Source organism: Antennarius striatus, chromosome 7 (genome assembly GCF_040054535.1).
Source record: "Antennarius striatus isolate MH-2024 chromosome 7, ASM4005453v1, whole genome shotgun sequence".
In the NCBI taxonomy this organism is placed as follows: domain Eukaryota; kingdom Metazoa; phylum Chordata; class Actinopteri; order Lophiiformes; family Antennariidae; genus Antennarius; species Antennarius striatus.
The window spans coordinates 11,050,700-11,069,431 of record NC_090782.1 but is presented as its reverse complement, the minus strand read 5'-3'; the positions used below and the strand labels follow the sequence as shown (position 1 = coordinate 11,069,431).

Sequence of the window (18,732 nt, the reverse complement as noted above, 5' to 3'; positions counted from 1 at the left end):
ATCCACTTACAAAACACCCATTAGTGACAGTATACCTCTACCAATGCCTCATTCTCTTTACTTTAAAGCGTCATCAGTAAGCACTCCATGGGTAATTAGTTTTGGCTGTGATATCAGGATGTGTTTCACATCAGATTTCTTTTAAATTCTTGTGTAGGTGGAGGAAGTGAAAACTGAGTGATGATAAGACCACAGCTTCTTAAATTCAGTTTGCCTTTGAAAGATGATGTATAAACCCTTGGAAAGTTGCGTTCCATAAATCAGTGATAACAGCCAAACAGCTCAACTCTTTACAACAGCCATTGTTGTCAAGCATTTTTGGTATGTCGAATGCTTTTTTCAGTGCAACTCAAGCAAAGAGCTGAACTCGCTCCACCAGAATGTTTGGTCATCTTGAGTCACACTGGATCACAATACAGCATACGACTACTAACCATTTTAGACGCACATTTCATGGGCATCAGGGTTATTTACTTGTTATTAATATTTTCTATGAAATGAACTGATGACAAACTCAAGGAATATATTTTAGTTTTTTCATTTATGTTAACTTTAAGTGTAAATTTCTCATACTGAACATGTTACACTCATTTATTTATGGTTCTGTCGTCATCGCTGCGAATATAATGGTAAGAATCTCATGTTTAACCAATACTTTACTGTAACCTAAGTAGCAATTGTAATATGTGAACCTTACTTTTATGTCAATTTTAATTTTTTCTTAAAGTCATAATTTTTTGGTAAAGTGCATTAGAGAGCCAGAAGTTAAGGAGAGAAGTTGAATTTTATATCCATACCTGTTCATCAGTAATCAGTCAGTAATCAGTCAGTAATCAGTCACTAATCACCTGAAGCAAAAAGTCATTTCTTTAGAGCGGCCTGTCAGGACATAGGGAGACCTTAAGTATGTTTCTACTACAGTAAATGGTGAAGTAATGATTTTTAGTTGATTAATGGTCTAAATGGAGCCTGTTTCTCATAATTGTACCATATCTAAAGAAGGATTAGCTCGAGGAAGTGGCTGTGCAGTTCTTTAACAGAGATGGGATGTCAGATCTGATCGTACACAAGTCTAAACAACTGATTCAAATTCATCTATGAAGTCTTTTTCTTGTAAAACCAAAACATTTGGTCTTTCATGCGTCGATGCTTTCTCTGTTATTTTTGTTCTTGCAGAATGAAATCAGAGAAAAACAGGAAAATCCAACACAGGATGCATGAAGCATGCACTGACTGTAAATTCTGTTCTACTCAAAGAGATTGCTGATGAAATTTAAACACTTTTGCCCAAGCCAACACTTTTGATCTTGAACTGGATATGTGCCTCAGTTTGTAATTTCAGTATAAAGTCCAAACGCCCTGACAGACACAAGCTTTAAAATGATATGTGCAAACCACAAATGAAAATTGGCAGCAATGGATAAACAGAGACTCAAGACAAAGAGAAGTAATAGGAAAGGAAATGCAACCTAAGGGCATTTCTTCTACAGGGATAAAAAAAAATCTTTACTGAATTAGGTTCAATAAAGTTTCATAGATTTCATAAACGCTGAAAAATAAAATCTTATTTCAAGTTTGCGCTTTGAGGTCATAGACAGAAAAGCACAAAGCGTGGAAAGTGATCACCAATGTATTTAAAGCTGCAGTTGTAGAAGTAAGAATGCGCAATAAAATTAAAAATAAATGAATAAATGATTAAATAAATACATAAATAAATAAAACAGTTTCTGGCAGCAGCTGGAGGGAAACAGAAAACAATGGATATGGATACAAACATTGGTGTGAATTTAGCAGAGGTTTCTCTGTTGGACAAAGACAAACAAAATACATTGATTTTGCAGATCCTCTATGCCTAAATTCAGGTTACAGTACAAGGACAAGATATTAAATGCTCAAACTGGTGAATTCAATAGTTTCTCATAAATATGCTGTAATTCTAAATCCGATGTTTCAAAACATGTGGGACAGATCCATGGTGGTCATTGTGTTAGATCATCTTTTCTTTTAATAACACAGTGTTTGGTTGGAAGAAACAATGCGAATAATGTCAGAATTTGTAGTCAGACCAATGGTAACGCACTGTTCATGCACAAGGCCATTTATTTATTTAACAATGACTTTCAAATAAGCATTAACTTCACTTTTTTGTCACATATTCCTTCAGTTTATTATGTTTAACTGTATTTTATTCCACCCAGGTACACTGTGTCTTACAAGCCATTTCAACATGTTCATCGCAGTCTGGTGAAAGTCTGCCTGGCAATTTCATAGGGTTTGATTCAGCTCCTGACAAAGTGGTGGATGGCTCAATGGTCCATGTGCGGTACCAGTGCTCCAGGCCATGTCAGCTTGCAGTGGAGGCAGTTGTTTCTACATTAAAGAAGACAGATGAGGTGGTATTTAGTAGGAAATGGATCAGCAGTTCAGCCCGAGTCCAAAGGATCCACCAGGTGCTCCTCAGGTGGCCTCCTTCCGTTCTTTATCAACAAGACTTTTTCAACAGGCAGGTTTTGGACACCCATTATGTGACAGTGCGTGCTTTTTTACACCATCTGAATAAGGACACAAGTGAAGCTAGGACATACCTTAACTCCATGTTAAGTATACATACAGTGCTGCAGACTAAGCCGCTGTCAGAGCGTCCAACTAAACCTCCCGTTGCGTGTCCTTCGTGGTCTGCGCGGCTGATGTGGCAGATGAACAGAAACCATCAGTGTCCACATGAGTCAGGTCAGACTCTTAATCACATTCATTTCCAGAATCCCATCTTTAATAGTAATAATAATAATATTTAATTCTTTCTTACTTTTCGTAGGTACAGTTGATATGCTAACGTTCCCACTGGCGAGTACTGGTGAACATTTTGGAGTGGTCCGCAGGTTCCATCCCTTTATCAACAGGGACCTGGAGAGAACCCGTCTTCACGCTGTGACACAGCCAAGGTTGGATTGGTAGAAAGTTCAACTAAACAGCACGTAATCATCTCCAGCACAGTCTCCAAACGCTCTGTTTCATATATAAAAATAACTGCATGTGTAGACCATAAACAGTGTAAAAGCAAATAATCCAGAAGAAGAGCACATATTGCTCAGAGTGAACAATACACCAGTGGGTTGGCCCACAGGTTAACAGGCCACAGGTGACTGAAGTGGCACAGATTTTTATTTTTTTTATTTTTTTTTAGTGCTGGCAGCTGAAACACAATCCACTTTTAGTTTTACTTCACTGTCATTACAGATGACTTTACAAGGTTCACAAAGCCTCTTCATTAGACCATGTAAGCTTTTTATTTCCGGTCAATGACAGTCAAGCAAGGTCGGTCATTTTTAGTGGATAGTGCTGTTTTCATTTCAGTCTCACGCTTCACTGGCCAAAACAAAAGATTTGTCAAATCATGCTTGTCTGTGTTTTCAGTGTCACCTTATCAGTGTGGATCTACCTACTGAAATGGTGTCACTGGGGCCTCTGTGGGATCATCCATCATGTAGATAGGAACCATTCATACGCCTCGCTTCTGATGCAGCTTACAGACAAAGGTGGGTCACAGCCACATAGGCATACACCTGATACCAGTTTATGGGATGAGATTGAGGTATTATGGGATGGTTGTGAGTGATTATGTGTGTTCTGTGAGACTGTAGGACATATTGTGGTATGTATTAATAAAGAGAAGTGGATCTCCCGTGGTGAAATATATGGCTGTCATGTCTCCTGTGTAGGGGACGTCATAATTCAGGCACATGTGACGACAGGAGAAGATGAAGCTTTCCGAGCCAATATGGAGCTGCCCCTGTGGAAATGGATTAGATTAGACTGCTACATACAGAACTCAAAGGTATAGAACCCTCACTGTGGTTCAGACAGCTTGAACTAACTTCTTTAAGTCATCCTTTCACTTCAGAGTTTTTGTTTGGTTTTTTCGTTTGATGTTCTTTTTGAACAGCTGTAAGATCCTGAACGATGGGTGCTTTCCAGCTGGGAAACTCCAGGCAATTGCAATCCGTGCTGCAATTTGGAGTCGTTCACAGCCCAACAGTGTTTTGTTTTTTTTCTCCATGTTTTGAGCTCATGTATTAATATGTCTGACTTTCAGGTGCTGCTGAATGCAATATGGGACGGTCAGAATTGCAGACGTGTATATCAGTAAGTCATGTTATCGACTTTTTAAATATTCATTCGTACCAGTTTCCCTCACGTAATGATGTGAAATAAGAAAAAACACAGAAGTCCTCCTAGTCTGAGTGAATATCATAGATTTCAGGACAGTATTCGATATGATGACACGGACGGATACTTCGTGATTGGAGGAGGACGGTACCTTCCAGGCATTCAAGGGTATTTTGGACCCACCAAATATTACCGCTTTGGAAGTGAAGAGGTAAAGTGACTCCTAATCATGACTAGAATTTTAATATTTTTGTTTGTAACTGTTTTTAAATGTAATTTAAATGTTAATTTCACAGATAAGAAACCCCAAGTCTCCATTGCAGGATCTGGATAAGACACTTAAAGAGTGTCAGGATATGAAATCATTTACAAGAGCTTATCTTCAACAAGTAACCGACAGTCACCATCCATCACTAATCAACAAAGGTGAGATGTTCATTTGACAGGTAGTTGAGAGGAATGTTGCACCTATATACAAAATTGATGTAATATACCAGATGTCAATGCAGCATCTATGGGAAGTTTATGTAAATTGTTGTGTTTTATTTCAGGTGTCTCCACCACTCAGTTTGTAAGACTGTGGGGTAAATTTAGAAAGAAAATCAGCACGCAGACCTGGACCTGGGAAAAACAACATGATTACAAAACGCTTTTCCATTATTTGCAATCAAAAGAGGAGGAAATCAGGACAGGTGATATGAATTGTCAGAAAACATGTGTATAAATAATCTAAAATACATGATTATTCACAGTTCTGACTTTTTTTTTATTTTCTGAAGGATCTATAAGCATGAAGGAGCTTGGGACTACTTTATTTGACCAGGCAGTTGGTGCAATATTCATTACGGAACTGGCAGAAAATGAAACCACATATGAGACAATTTCCTTACTACAAGCGTCCTCCTGCTTTGGAAACCCTAAAGCCTCTGTGTTGTTGGCCGTTATCTTCTTCTCTGGCCTTGGGCATCCGATTGATCAACAACAGGTTGGATCAGAGAGGTGCTGCTTTATCATGTCACATACTGTAACCCAATGCCTGTAGTGATGACTGATGATTCGAACTCTGTTGTGTTTCAGGGTCAGGTCTTCAGTTTGATTGGTGCTGCAAGTGACAACCGTTTTGCCCTGATGCATGCTGGGTACAAGCACAGCCAAGGACTCGATGGGTTTCCAAAAGACTTGGACATGTCTTACAGCTACTATTCCAACTTGGGGGCGCAGAGCATCGCTGACAGTTCCAGAATACATGAGAATAACGTATGTTTAAATAAGGGGAAATGTCTCCTTCTTTTCCTTTATGCACTCGACAATGCAAAACAGACTACTAGAAGTGGAGCTTACTCATTTAAGACATTATTACATTACTAACTTCATCTCGTGTCTCTGAGGGATAGCATGAATACTTAAGTCTTCAAGTAAATGACTATACATAGCGTGTCATCTAAATAATAGTGCTGTCAGGCGATTAAAAAAATTAATCTAATTAATTACAGGATTTGTAATAAATTAATTTAATTGATCGCATTTTAATCTCATACCTGCTAAAAGCCCCCAAATAAAGAATTTGAATTCTAGGACATTACAAAATTGTAGTGCATGACTTATCAATAGAATACACCAAGAACAGAAGATCTGAAATCTACATTTTTATTGGTTAAGTGTGTTTTATAAATGAAATTCAAAATAAAAAAGGCCAAGCACATCAGCAAACCCATTAGGCCAGGTGCATTTCTCAAAAATGCAATACAAATACAGCTAAATAAAATAAATAAAATCAGAAATAAAATAAGGCTGAGTCTCAAATAGGCACATAAGCAGACTCTCCATCAAAAAGAATACTAAAGCTGAATCAATGCAGCAATTCAAAATGAATAGTATGACATGCCTCTAAATAAGGCAACTAAATAGCAAGATGTCAACAGGCTTTCCTTTAAAACGGTACGCTAACGTTCAACTCTGTGTCCTTGACATGTTTTGCATTTAAATGATATGTTAGGCTGGAGCTGCTTTGGTGATATGAAAATTATCTTTTACAAAAGGTACAAATATTATTATTATTATTATTATTATTATTATTATTATTATTATTAATAATAATAATAGATTAGATTTCTATAGCACTTTTCTGGACACTCAAAGACGCTTTACATCGGATCCATTATTCATTCACTCCTCATTCATACTTGGTGATGGTAAACTGCGTGTGTAGCCACAGCTGCCCTGGGGCAGACTGACGGAGGCGTCTACAGCTGGCAGCGCAGAATCACCGCGTTTTTGTTGATAGTCCCGTCTGTTCTTTTTAGAAATAAACTTTCCGCCCAAAGGTCCGAGTGTGCTTTGCCTCGCTCTCCTGAGTCGTGTCCATCTCTGTTGTCAGTCACTCTGCTTTTGACTAGTGGCGCAGGTAGGAAGTGACGTCACTACAGCCTACGGGTCCCTCAATGGGCCAAATTTAAAATGCTTGTGCATTGACTTGCCACTCACGATTAATGGCGTTTATTTTTATAGCAGCGTATATTGCAGCGTAATTAATTAATCTAATTAACGCATTAAAGTGACAGCCCTACTGAATAATAAATATTTCTGAAGTAAAAAATTTACTTTCAAAATCACACAGGATTGAAGTCTAGCATCACTTGGAAAGAGATGAAATTATTCAATCTGGGCTGTTGTAACACAGACTACCGTCACCAAAACAAACTGCACACATTTTCACTTCCTTCCTTCTTTTTGGTGGGTATAGCATCAGTTTTAATATTAAACTTCTGTCAGGGAGAAACCAAAGCAACACTGTCATCAGTGGGTCAAGTCCCCTGGGTTTTACGGTCTGATGATCTGATGACCTTACCATATAGAGACTGACCTCTTGCTAGTGCTAAGAATAAATAAATAAATATGGTGTGTATAAAAATCCCTGTTTTTGTCTGCAGTAGTTGTCACAGCTGACTACTAGTCCTTGTCAGAATGCCCCCTAACTCTGCCATTCTGGTAATAAGACCTTTGCTCGATGGGTTGCAATGACTCATGACAACCACGTATGGATCCTGTCCTGCGGCTGCAGCTTCCAGCTTGAGATGCTTGGCTGTTCTTTTCCGTATTGATCTTTTCCATCTCTGCGGATGTCGGAGTGAGGATGTCAGACATTTGACTGAATCCCCGTAACATTTGACATTTGTGCCTTGGCCCATCATTTGAAAGTAAAACATCATGTCATACTGTCTTGAGTGCCTTTAGCATTGTGATTGCTGTGTTGCTCTTTCTTATGGTAGATAATCTTTCTACCAAAAGTTGCAATAGTGGTAGAAAATTATCAATCCTTTTCTGTTTTCCAATCCAATTACCCTACTAGTAGAACAACTCACTATTACCTTGGTGTAGTTGGTTGTATTGGGATGTTGTAGTGTCTCCCTTTATTGCTCGGGGTCTCCCACCCTGCATATGCTCATTCGGAGATGAAAGCTTGTTCATCCCTTGCTATTAGACATTACTCTCCCAGATGCAACTTTTGGACATGACAAACTACATCCATTCTGTGTGCGTTCCTGCTGTCTCTCATCTAAAGGCCACATTGTTCTGAAAAGTCATTACATCCTGGACTGAGTGGTAACACCAGATGTCCTGCGTGGGATATATTTTTTTTTGTTCTATGGTCACCTTGTCACAGTCATCTTTGTCACTCTGTCAAACTTTGTGTCCTCATTTGTAGCAGCTCAAATAGAGTTTAGTCTCAGTGGAGATAAGGGGGGTGGGTAACCATGCTCTATCTCTTTGTCAAGTGTCCCTTAGTGTTCACTGGTAAGTACAGCATACCCTGCTCTGTGTTCACCAACACAATATCATACCGCCATTATATCAGCCTGCTTCATATTGATATCATCCTATTGCATCCCCAGTAGTCTCTGTTGTCTCTCTGAGGCATTACATTATGTCCACCAGTGGCTTATGCTACTCATCACTGTTACCTGTCAATGTGAGCTGTTTGTGTCATAGTCTTTGCTTGTCCCTTTCAGTGTGACGTACACATCCAGGACTCATCGGTAGTCTAAGCTAACAGAACCAGCAAAAATTAGGTGGTGATTGTGATACCGGAGCTCAAGCCTTTCAGACAGTGAATCCAGTTTGTCTTTAACAGCTTGAACAGAATGCCATTAACTGTCACCTTGTTACACTATAGAGTAGCTTTGGATAAAGGCAGACCCGTGACTTCTCATTCAGTTTCATAACATTTTTGTTACCAGTTCTTCTTGTCTAATCTGTTTAGCATTCTGTTTCCACACTGATTCTTTTTCTGTCCAGATCTGTACGTTCCTCTTTAGGAGTAACGATTACAGTAACCCGACCTCTGCATGCTGGTATTTCCACTAGTTGTTATTCTCAATGCCACATTCACCTTCTTAACAGCAATCCCTTGAACACATCTTCAAATGCTGTTTTGATTCTGTCTGGCACATCTTTTTTCATTTGCCTCAGGAAGATAGTCTGTCAATGGCCCAGTTTGTGTCTGAACAGCACAACAATTAACATGTAGGCAAGCTGGCATCCTCTCCACTAAAGGGATGCTGTCATTCTGGCTCACGGTTTGAAACACTAGCCTTAACACTTTATTGTTTCTGATGTGACATTCACTAAATTGAGGTGGCCTGATCTGTTATACATCACAAACACTTTCTCCATCTGTGTGTCAGAGTTTAGAAGATAAATGGGGATAACACTACATCAGCTCCACAGAAACAAACTGTTTCTTTACCCCTGCAAATAACCATCATGTTTAAATGTGACTCTTTGTTGTGTGGCTTTATTGTCCACATTTTCTTCTGTTATTGGTTGATAACTGTCCTGCTGTGATCCAACATGCTCCTGCTTACATTGGCTCTTGTTTGTTTCTTCAGTGCTGCACAACAGAAGTTACAGCAGATCGCATTGTCTTTGCTTGTCTGTCTTTATTTTTTGTCTTCAAAAAAAACTGTGCCTTTGCTGTTCTCCTGTGACAACTATGTAGCGCAATACCATAAAGCAACATATATCAGAGAGTTCCATTCATATTGGTTTTATTAAACATGACATATATGTACTAGTGGGACAAGTGGAAATGGTAGACATGGCTATACTCACAGAGGCTTAAAATTATTAATACTCAGTATTCATTTAATCTGCAATATAAGATATGGTTTATCTTAGTTTACAAAGGAATAATTGACAGTTACAAAGGGGATTTTATTTTTTTTTTAATTTTCTGTCACATAATAAGGCTTGCAAAGGACAGGGACGTGCTCATGGTACATGATCTGGCATGCATGTAAAGATGGTTGAGGTCAGTAAATTTTGCCCATGGTCAGTTTCTACAGAGACTCAGTTAGCTTTTGTAGGATGCAATTTTTTAAGATACTGTACTTGCCTCAGTGGGGCCTCATGATGAGCTGGCGACTTGGTCGTGGTGTACCCCACCTCTCACTCGTAGCCAGCTGGGATAAGCTCCACTGTAACCTGCAATCTGTATTATAGATAAGCGGTTGAGGACGAGACGATTGTGGACGTCTTGTCTTCAAGAAGATTAATGAATGAATGAATGAATGAATGAATGAATGAATGAATGAATGAATGAATGAATGAATGAATGAATGAATGACTTAGTTCAGGGGAACCGGTACCCCTTTTGAAACGTTCTTCAACTCTCCCACAATGAACAAGAGAAGAGGGGGAGTGGCCTAAACATTTAAAGATGTTTTTATGATAAATACTTTTTGGAACTTGCTTCTTTTACATGTTTTGATTTACAAGTTTTTATGATTAACAGATGCACTGTGGCTTTAACTGCTGTGATTTATTGTACACCAAAGTGCGAAATCACTTATATGTCTGAATTTGCAGATAACTTATCGAGTTTCACTCTGCAATGTGAGTGGGTTTAATTGTCGGGGAGTTCAATATTAACATTTTCCATGAGGAAAGGCGCTTGGTTGAAAACTATTTAAAAATGATTGATTATTGAGGCTTTTTAATCTGATACGGTAACGAGACCACACTGTTGACTATTTGTTGTTTTCTTTGATATCGTGCTCCCTGTTTTCACCTTTGTCAGGGTAAGAAACTTTTTCTCGATATAACAGCCCCAGAGCCTTACTGGATTTTCAGTCAGGAGCGCCTGAGGTTGTTGATCCGGTTTTCAGTGGGATATCTCACCAAACATTTTAACATTACACTTAAGGACCTACTGTATTCCGTAGCCCTAGAAAAAACTACAGAGTTATTCAAGGAGCCATATACCCTGGATAAATGAAGATTTATCAAGGCTTCATGTGTTTATGAGGCATCGAGAAACAGCATAAACCACTATCAGTCTGTGTTAGCTCTGAAGCTTCATATTATTCTAAACTGATGATATCCAAGAATTCTAGGCAGAATTCTTAGATATCATCACTAGGAGGACAGGCCACAGAAAATTTATCGTAGTATAACGATAAACTCTACTTACTGTGGTTTCTCCTCAGTTCAAGGGTCTTGGTTCAGGTCCACCTGGGGCCTTTCTGTATAGTTTTGCTTGTTATCCCCGTGTCTGTGTGGGTTCTCTCCAGGTTCTCTGACTTCCTCCCACCAACGTAGTGAAGTGGTCACTCTAAATTGACAGTAGGTGTGACTGCGAGTGTGAATGGATGTATGTCATTCTGTGTGGTCCTGTATTAAACTGGCTACTTGTCCAGGGTGTACCCTGCTAGTTACCTGGGATTGTCTCCAATGTAAACTTGCGACCTGGATCCTGCTGAAGACGAGGCAATTACTGTTTGTCTCACCTTCAAGAAAATGAATGGATGAATAAATGAATATATCTAGATATCTAAACATTCAGTTTTTCAACTATCCGTGCGTGACTGACAGGTTGTCAGTGTCAGTATGAGATTTCTGTTGTGCTGCTGCAGATAAGAAACAGAGAGAAATCAATCCAAAAAAAAAACCCACAGTAAAACTAAGCTTTCATACTGACTTCATTCCCTGAACCACTCCCACTCTCTCTCTGTCGCCCCGCTTACACACAGATCAAACCAACGGCATAAAATATCTTGATTTGTGACTGTTGAAGGAGCTTTATTCCCCCCCGACTTAACAAAAAACAGCTTCTTTCATGTTTCAAATGGAATGGACAGATATCAGAGCAATATCAGTCTCTGCAGCAATATACAGTGTATCTAGCTACAGTAGATAGATAGATACTCCAAAATATAATTAAGATTGTTTGCTGGCTCAGCGAGTGAGAATAGGTGAATCCTGACTTTTATTTAAAAATGCTAATGACTTACCTGTCATGTTGAATGGGAGAATGTTCTAAGGGTGCCTGCTACAAGAAATCTCCACTTCAAACTGTTTGCCTGTTTATCTGTGGTACAATTAAATAAGCTGCATCAAATGAAAAGAGGTCCATGAAGACAACATAAAGACTTTATTGTGTGCTCTAGCTTGAATAGGCAGCAAATGCACCGAGAAACAACTGTGATGAGGTTTATTAGTGAAACTGAATATGTTACTGCATTTGGACCAACTTAAAGACTTTCTGCAAAGGTGACAGAACAATAATCCATCTGGAGCTGATCTTAATTAATGGTGCCAAACTCCTATTCTGTCAAGAAATGTCTTATTATTGGCTAAAGAGTTAATGCTTGACTGCCAAATGTTCTGACAAAACTAGAGTAGTTATTTGAATCACAATCTTCTGACTGTCATATGTGCTTGCTTATGGTTCCAGCCATGTCCCTCAAATTTGATCAAACCAAATGCAAACACTTTTGGTGAAGCAGATTAGTTAAGAAAATATTAACGACAAACATCAATAAGGCTTTGATTAAACTTTGACTGAGGAAGGAATTTATTTACTCATGTTTTCTAAAAATGAGTCACTGCAAATGTTCCGCTTACCATTTTAGTGAACATCAACAAGAAAATTTCCACCATTCAGTCCAAAATAGACATTATCACAGCTTATTAGGTGCATGGCACCATTAAATCTTATCTATCCCCTTCAGAGTCAGAACTGTTTCACAAACCAACAATACTCTGTGGACAGATATGAGACTAGAGTTGATGGTACAAATACAGCACTTTAAGCAATTGTGCTAAGCTAATGGGTTAATAGGTTTACTTGATTTAATTGGCTGTTACAAAGCCCATTAGCTTGGAGAGTGTTATTTTCCCTCTCCAATAAGTTTTTATGGAACTAAATAGCATATAGTTGTGAAATAAATGTCAAGGGTAAGTAAAAAAAACCGGCAGAAAGAAAATGAGGAGAAGCAGCGGGGGGTGTCTCACTATCCTGCATGGTAATGATGAGCTCACCAGCGGTTCCACATCCACATTAAACACTGCGAGTAGTCAGGTCACCAAATCTCAATGTTATTTTTGCATGGATGAGAGGGTAACTAGTTTATATTTGTAGAACTGGTATTAGCTTATTTTTATATGTTTTGTAATAAAAAGAGTATGATAATGAGCATTATTAATATTTCAAATGATCTTTCTCGAAGCAATACTCACCTGAACACATCTATCTGAGCAACCAAGAGGATTTAAACAGCCTCACACAGGAGACGAATGATGATGTTCAATTTCTGAAATTCCGAGCTGACAGAGGAGATGAAGAATCTCAGGTGCGTTTGAGTTAATCCTATTTCCAGCTCTCTGTTATGATGAGTGGACACATCCAGTGTGAGGAGACGCCAATAAAACCTCTATCTATTATCTCTAGAAGCGTTTGGGAATGATGCTTTATTGGGGACAACGTGGAGTTTCAAAAAATCTGGCGAGTGCAACGGAGTGGTTTAGAAGAAGCGCTATGCAGATGAAGGATCCATCAATGATGTACAACTACGCTATGCTGCTGATGAAGGTTCGGTGAGATTATAAAGTCTCTGCTCATTTGACAATTCAGTGAAACACTGGATGTTTTGTGTGTTTCTGTGTTTTGACGTTTATTGATTCACTGATTGATGCTGATTCCTTCAGGGACTGGGAGTAAAAAGGAACTACACCCGAGGTTTTCATCTGCTGGAGAAAGCTGCAGCAATGGTACGTGTGCAATCCAAGTCATCAGTCCACGAGTTTACACCATGTGTATTAACTACACCAGTGTGCTTTCCTTGCTTTAGGGCTCAATTAATGCCTTGAATGGTTTGGGCTGGTACTACGGGGTGATACTGAAGGACCATAAAAACGCAGTGAAATATTACGAACGAGCTGCATTAAAAGGAAGTGATGATGGCATGTTTAACCTGGGACTCTATCATCTCACTGGGAATTACCCTGACAAACCTGATAGAAATGAGGTTCAAGACACGCTCTCAACATTTTCTTTCATCACTCACTAGGCGCGATCGATGAATTGATTTTTTTTCTGTATGATTGACAGACGGCTGCATTCCAGGAGTTTCTGAAAGCATCCCGGTTTGGTCATGTAGGAGCATCAGTTAAGGCTGCTTGGTACCTCTCGACAGGAAGCCTGAAAGGAGTGTCTCAGGATGTGGAGAGGGCTGTGATGTAAGAGGTTTTCATTAGCTTGGTGAAGAAAGCTTCGGTATGGGCTGTTGCACTGTAGCCTGCAGCTCACAGGCATCTAATTTCAGTGACAGTGGTTAATTCAAGGTCAGAACCTAGTATTTGCATATCTAAAAATAAGAACCCGTGTGACTGCATTATTATTGTCTGGTGCACAGATTCTGCTTACCATTGTTCCTTTGGTATCTTATGAATTTAAAAAAGCTCCTGCTGCAGCTAAAGAGGCTTTTATTTAGAATGACCTCAACAAATCATAAACTATTTTTAGATCATCTCCAAATATTTTCCGTTATACTGCATAATTCATAGCCCATCCTTTACCCTCTGTGCAGAATGTTAAAAACGGTCTGTGAACAGAACGGACACCTTGGATTTATGATCAGAGAGGCTCTTCAGGCTTACCTCCAGGGCTTTTGGTAGGGACATTAATTTCAATTACTTTTCAATTGCCCCCGTGTAATCATTTTCTCTGGTCTTGACTATTTGTTTGCTTCTTCACATTTGTTTTATTGCGTTGGGAACAGGCAAGAGGCTTTTGTGAATTATGTTTTGGCAGCTGAATCTGGTCTGGGCTTGGCCCAGAGCAATGCTGCACACCTGTGCAAGGTAAATATGTTGCTTGTGTACTTTTAACCCTTTCTGCCTGTCCTCACCATTATTTTAAATTAACTTCTAGCACATGTTTGAAATCAATGTCTTATCATTTGACTTGTGTATGTAGATGATGACTTAACGGTATAACTTTCCAGTCGCCAACTGAAATAAAAAAAAGCCGAGCTGGAGGGAACTGGCGAGCGGTTGATTACCATCATCAGTGCTCTGCTCTTTGTCACATTCTCTTGAATACAGGAGCTGAATCTCAGTCATGACTGCCAGTGGAGATATCACAACTACTCTGCATTTAACCATGATCCACATCCGTCTGGTGAGCTTTTCTCTTTTCATTTTGATTTAAACCCCTCCTCCCTCCTCCCATTGATCTGGTTGACAAACACAAAGTATTTATCTTCTTTTATAGCTTTGTTGAAAATGGGGGAGTACTACCAACGCCGCTCCTCTAGCACACGGGAACACTCATTATCCTTGGTGGGTCAGGCCATTTCGATGTATGTCAGAGCAGCTTCAGCAGGCAGCCCTCAGGTGACAGATTTACTCGTGCCATAATCTCATCACCCTATGATAAACTTAATTAAACTTCCACAGGCTCAGGCCCACTGCAATAAAAACAACAAACCGTATTATACAGTGTTATTATTTGGAGACTTTCTCACTGAATAGCCCATCACACACTGTTATGATTTTCTTTTCACATGGACCCACAGGGAATGTACAACTTGGTCGTTTTAGCACATCAAGGACACGCTCTTCCTCCGAGCGTCCGCAGCTTGTTTAATTTGTCACTTCATGATGACGAGGATATTGTGGTGGAGAAGATCTTACTGAGGTGCTCTTTAAATAATCTATCTATCTATCTATCTATCTATCTATCTATCTATCTATCTATCTATCTATCTATCTATCTATCTATCTATCTATCTATCTATCTATCTATCTATCTATCTATCTATCTATCTATCTATCTATCTATCTATCTATCTATCTATCTATCTATCTATCTATCTATCTATCTATCTACCTATATTTGTCTGTCTGTCTGCCTGCCTGTCTCTCTGTCTGTCTGTCTGTCTGTCTGTCTAACAGTTGTTTTCCTGTTCAGATGTGTGCAGACTGAGGATGAAGCGGTTTCTCCCTGTTGTCTGGTTTTGCTTGGAGTTCGGATGGAACAAGCCTGGAGGAGAATGACTCAGAATGGAGCTCAGCTCCTGTTGGTAGGTATAAAGGAATATTTCTGTACATCGCAGGGAGAAATATTCAACACACTGCAAGCCACTGTCTCACACTATATCATCCTCCTTTGATATTTGACCCAACTTTAATAATTGAAAAACTGGAAAATGCAAATTGGACTTTAATCATGAATAAGACATCAAAAACACTATAGTACTAAAAGAATGATGATTTATTTAAAGTGTTCCTCCTATCTCTCTATAGGCACACACAGCCCTTTTTTCTACTTGTGTCATTGCTGTCATTCTGACGCTGCAGACCTGTCTTGGTAAGTAATCCTGAGCTCCTCTACTATGACCTTTTGCACACAAGGTGGTGCAATTTCCCCATATATCACTCTATCAGCCATGGCTCTGACTCGCCCAGCCATAGTAGATAATCTATGTAATCGTGTTTGTCTGCTGTGACAAGTTGCCTCTGTTCATCCTCCTCATCTGCAAATTAACACAGAACAAAGAGATGCTGGTCACCGTGTGGTCGCACTGAGGCCAAGGACATCATCTCTCAGCCGTGATGGTATCAGCTTGAATAGACAGCAACATGGCATCATGGGAGGAATCTTCAGTGAAGTGGGGAATCAATGGATTATGATCCTGAATGGTGAGCAGTGGCTCCAACAGGTGGGAGATTTGGCCGTGACCCTGTCGGGCGTGTGCCTCTGTGCTTTTGGGACCACACTCCTCTATCATCTCTTATGACATCAAACAGCCAGCTCAGTGAACCAGCAGCCACAGCAAAGTCCCAGACACTACATATTGTTAAAGCGTACATTTAGAAGATGACTTAGAGCTATTCATGGGCACAATTGTGCTTCAGAGACATGTGAGTCATTTTAAGTTACACGAAGGGGAAAACTGCTGATCAGAATGTGTCTTTATCAGTAACCTTTATTCTCTTATTTTGTTTGTGGAAACTTTAATGCTTGTCATGTGGTTGATTTAATACAAGCTGAGTTTATGCAGTCTTTGGATGTGGTGCCAAAGGGGGGAGCGTCACTCTCATGTTATTGGGAGACATTGTTCCAGAAGCTGTGTTCTAATAGATCAGCTATTAAAACTTGTTCCTGGCCCTATCGCTTACATGTCAATGATAAGTATCTCACAGGAGACTGGACATGCAACAGCACCTTGCAGAGCGCCAACAAGTTCTGTCCAAGGCCAGAGCAAAGGGATTCCTGAGGTTATCGATTCAGGTACCACTGGCCAATAAATAAGACAAGATCAACTCTAGCCATCGCTATGGGAGACAACTGCAACAGAAGTTAGTTCACGGAGGATAAGTTACTATAGCGATGGAAGATAACTCAAATGCATCTTTAGAGCCTTTCCTGGGATATCAGTCAAAAGTAATGATTCTCAGTGTTGCCATGTTGACAAAGATAACATAATGGGCATTATCTCTTGAGGGATTTAGTCTCTATGGCTGCCACCAGATATGAAGAATGGGCAGTGTTACTCAGTGATTAACAATTATTTACAGCTCGATGACTCGTGATGATGTGCAGTTTATAGCAGCGAGTGTTTCATGGAGCTGTCATTAGTTAAATAAGGACTTTTGCAGTGTAAACAGCACCATGTGGAGCTCCGTCAGTTCGGAGTGAGGTCGGTGTATAATTTGGAGACAGAATAATGATCTCCCTCTTCCCATCTCAGTCCCTTATGTTGTCTGGACCGCTTTCTTTAAAGGAACAAGTCAAACAAGAACATCCCTCCACACATCTGTCGAATATAAGGCAGCGTTTGATTGTTACTGCGTTTACATTTGTTCCACACTGAATATAATTTATGAGAATGAAATAAATGTTTTAGACACTATCAGCAAATACAAGATGTTGTATGTAAAAGCCTACGTGTCATCACTTTGAAATTGTATTCATATACAGTATTTATGTGAAACGAGTAATGACTTCTTAATCATCACTGAGTTTTAAAGCTATTGTTTGTTTGACTTTTCATCAATACATCCCACAGACTAAGCTAACAGACTAGTTAGTTTCACTGCATTTGCTATGCAGAAATGTACCATCAACCTTATTTTCTAACTGTCAGAAAACCAGCCTTTAATCTATTTCTCAAAATGTGAAACTATTCCTTTAAACCAGAATCAGCAAACATTCGCTGCAGTTAGATTTTCGAAGCACGTCTACCCCGTGGATATCCGACGGGCAGCTGCTCTCACACCTGTTCCAGTTACTGACCGACATCAATCTTATCATTTGACAGATTAATTTAACTGATTTACTGACCATGCAAACATTCCTTCAGGATATTTTAGTCCGTCACAGTTTGATATGTCAGAATGCTCATAAATTTTTATCCCTAAAATTTCAAGCACACCACAAACCCTGTCTGTGAACACAAGCTCATGGAGAATGGAATCGTTTTTCACTTCTGTCATCATGTTTGTTGGAACTTATGAAAAATTCTATTGATAAACTTCTTTCTTATGAATTCAAGTATCGTAAATGAATGATTTAATACGTGACCTTAAGTTGACTTAGAGTATACCGGTACTGTATTTAAATCCAGACAAACTTTCCACTAGTTTCTCATGTGCTGTTTCTAAATATTCAGCTTTCTCTGTGTTTCTTCTGTTTTTCTTGAATTTAACTCTCCCTGAACCCTTCAGAATATTTGTTTAAAACAACTAATATTTAATCTGTGAACGTTTTATGGATTCAATCCCAACCCACATCATTTGGCCGTGGAATGCACAGGGATGTCAACACACACTCGTGTCTGAGCAGAGCAGCGTTTGTGCACAAAAGTACAATTAGTCTGACAGCTCAGCTACAAACATCTGGACATCCAGCACCGTACATCAGAGGAAACAACTTACAGGCCCTAATTAGCAACTGCTAAATCTACATTTATATGGGGACAGCTCCCATCTGCTGACCAGACTAAGAAACACAAAGGCATAATAGGAAGACAAATGGATGGCTTCAGTGTTGCATCACTCAAGTGTTATACACTTTACCAAAAATAGCTTGTTAATCCGCTGGACTGGAGTGTCCCCAGTGATCTGGTCAGCAGGACAACAGAAAAATCACTTACAAAATAAAAATAAAAACTAGCTAACTAACTAACTAACATGAACACCATGTCCAGTTACAAGCTTTGTCAAACCAACAGTGAAATAAAGAAACCTAAAGCAGTATTTTGTTGTTATATTATGTTG

The 18,732-nt window shown here is 39.3% G+C and overlaps 1 protein-coding gene across 1 annotated transcript; it reads left to right on the top strand.

Annotated features, from left to right (window-relative positions):
• The first annotated feature begins 528 nt into the window (after positions 1-528).
• LOC137599294 (protein sel-1 homolog 3) lies at positions 529-17,316 on the top strand. Its single transcript, XM_068320148.1, has 24 exons — positions 529-629; positions 2,199-2,730; positions 2,816-2,942; positions 3,415-3,536; positions 3,720-3,835; positions 4,094-4,143; positions 4,255-4,378; positions 4,464-4,593; positions 4,719-4,859; positions 4,947-5,152; positions 5,245-5,424; positions 12,678-12,800; positions 12,899-13,039; positions 13,156-13,218; positions 13,299-13,475; positions 13,559-13,686; positions 14,037-14,120; positions 14,229-14,310; positions 14,554-14,629; positions 14,723-14,844; positions 15,027-15,148; positions 15,422-15,533; positions 15,757-15,820; positions 16,003-17,316. Exons 1-24 carry the CDS (start codon positions 579-581, stop codon positions 16,248-16,250), a joined length of 3,321 nt encoding a protein of 1,106 aa, XP_068176249.1. The 5' UTR covers positions 529-578; the 3' UTR covers positions 16,251-17,316.
• The last annotated feature ends 1,416 nt before the right edge of the window (positions 17,317-18,732 follow it).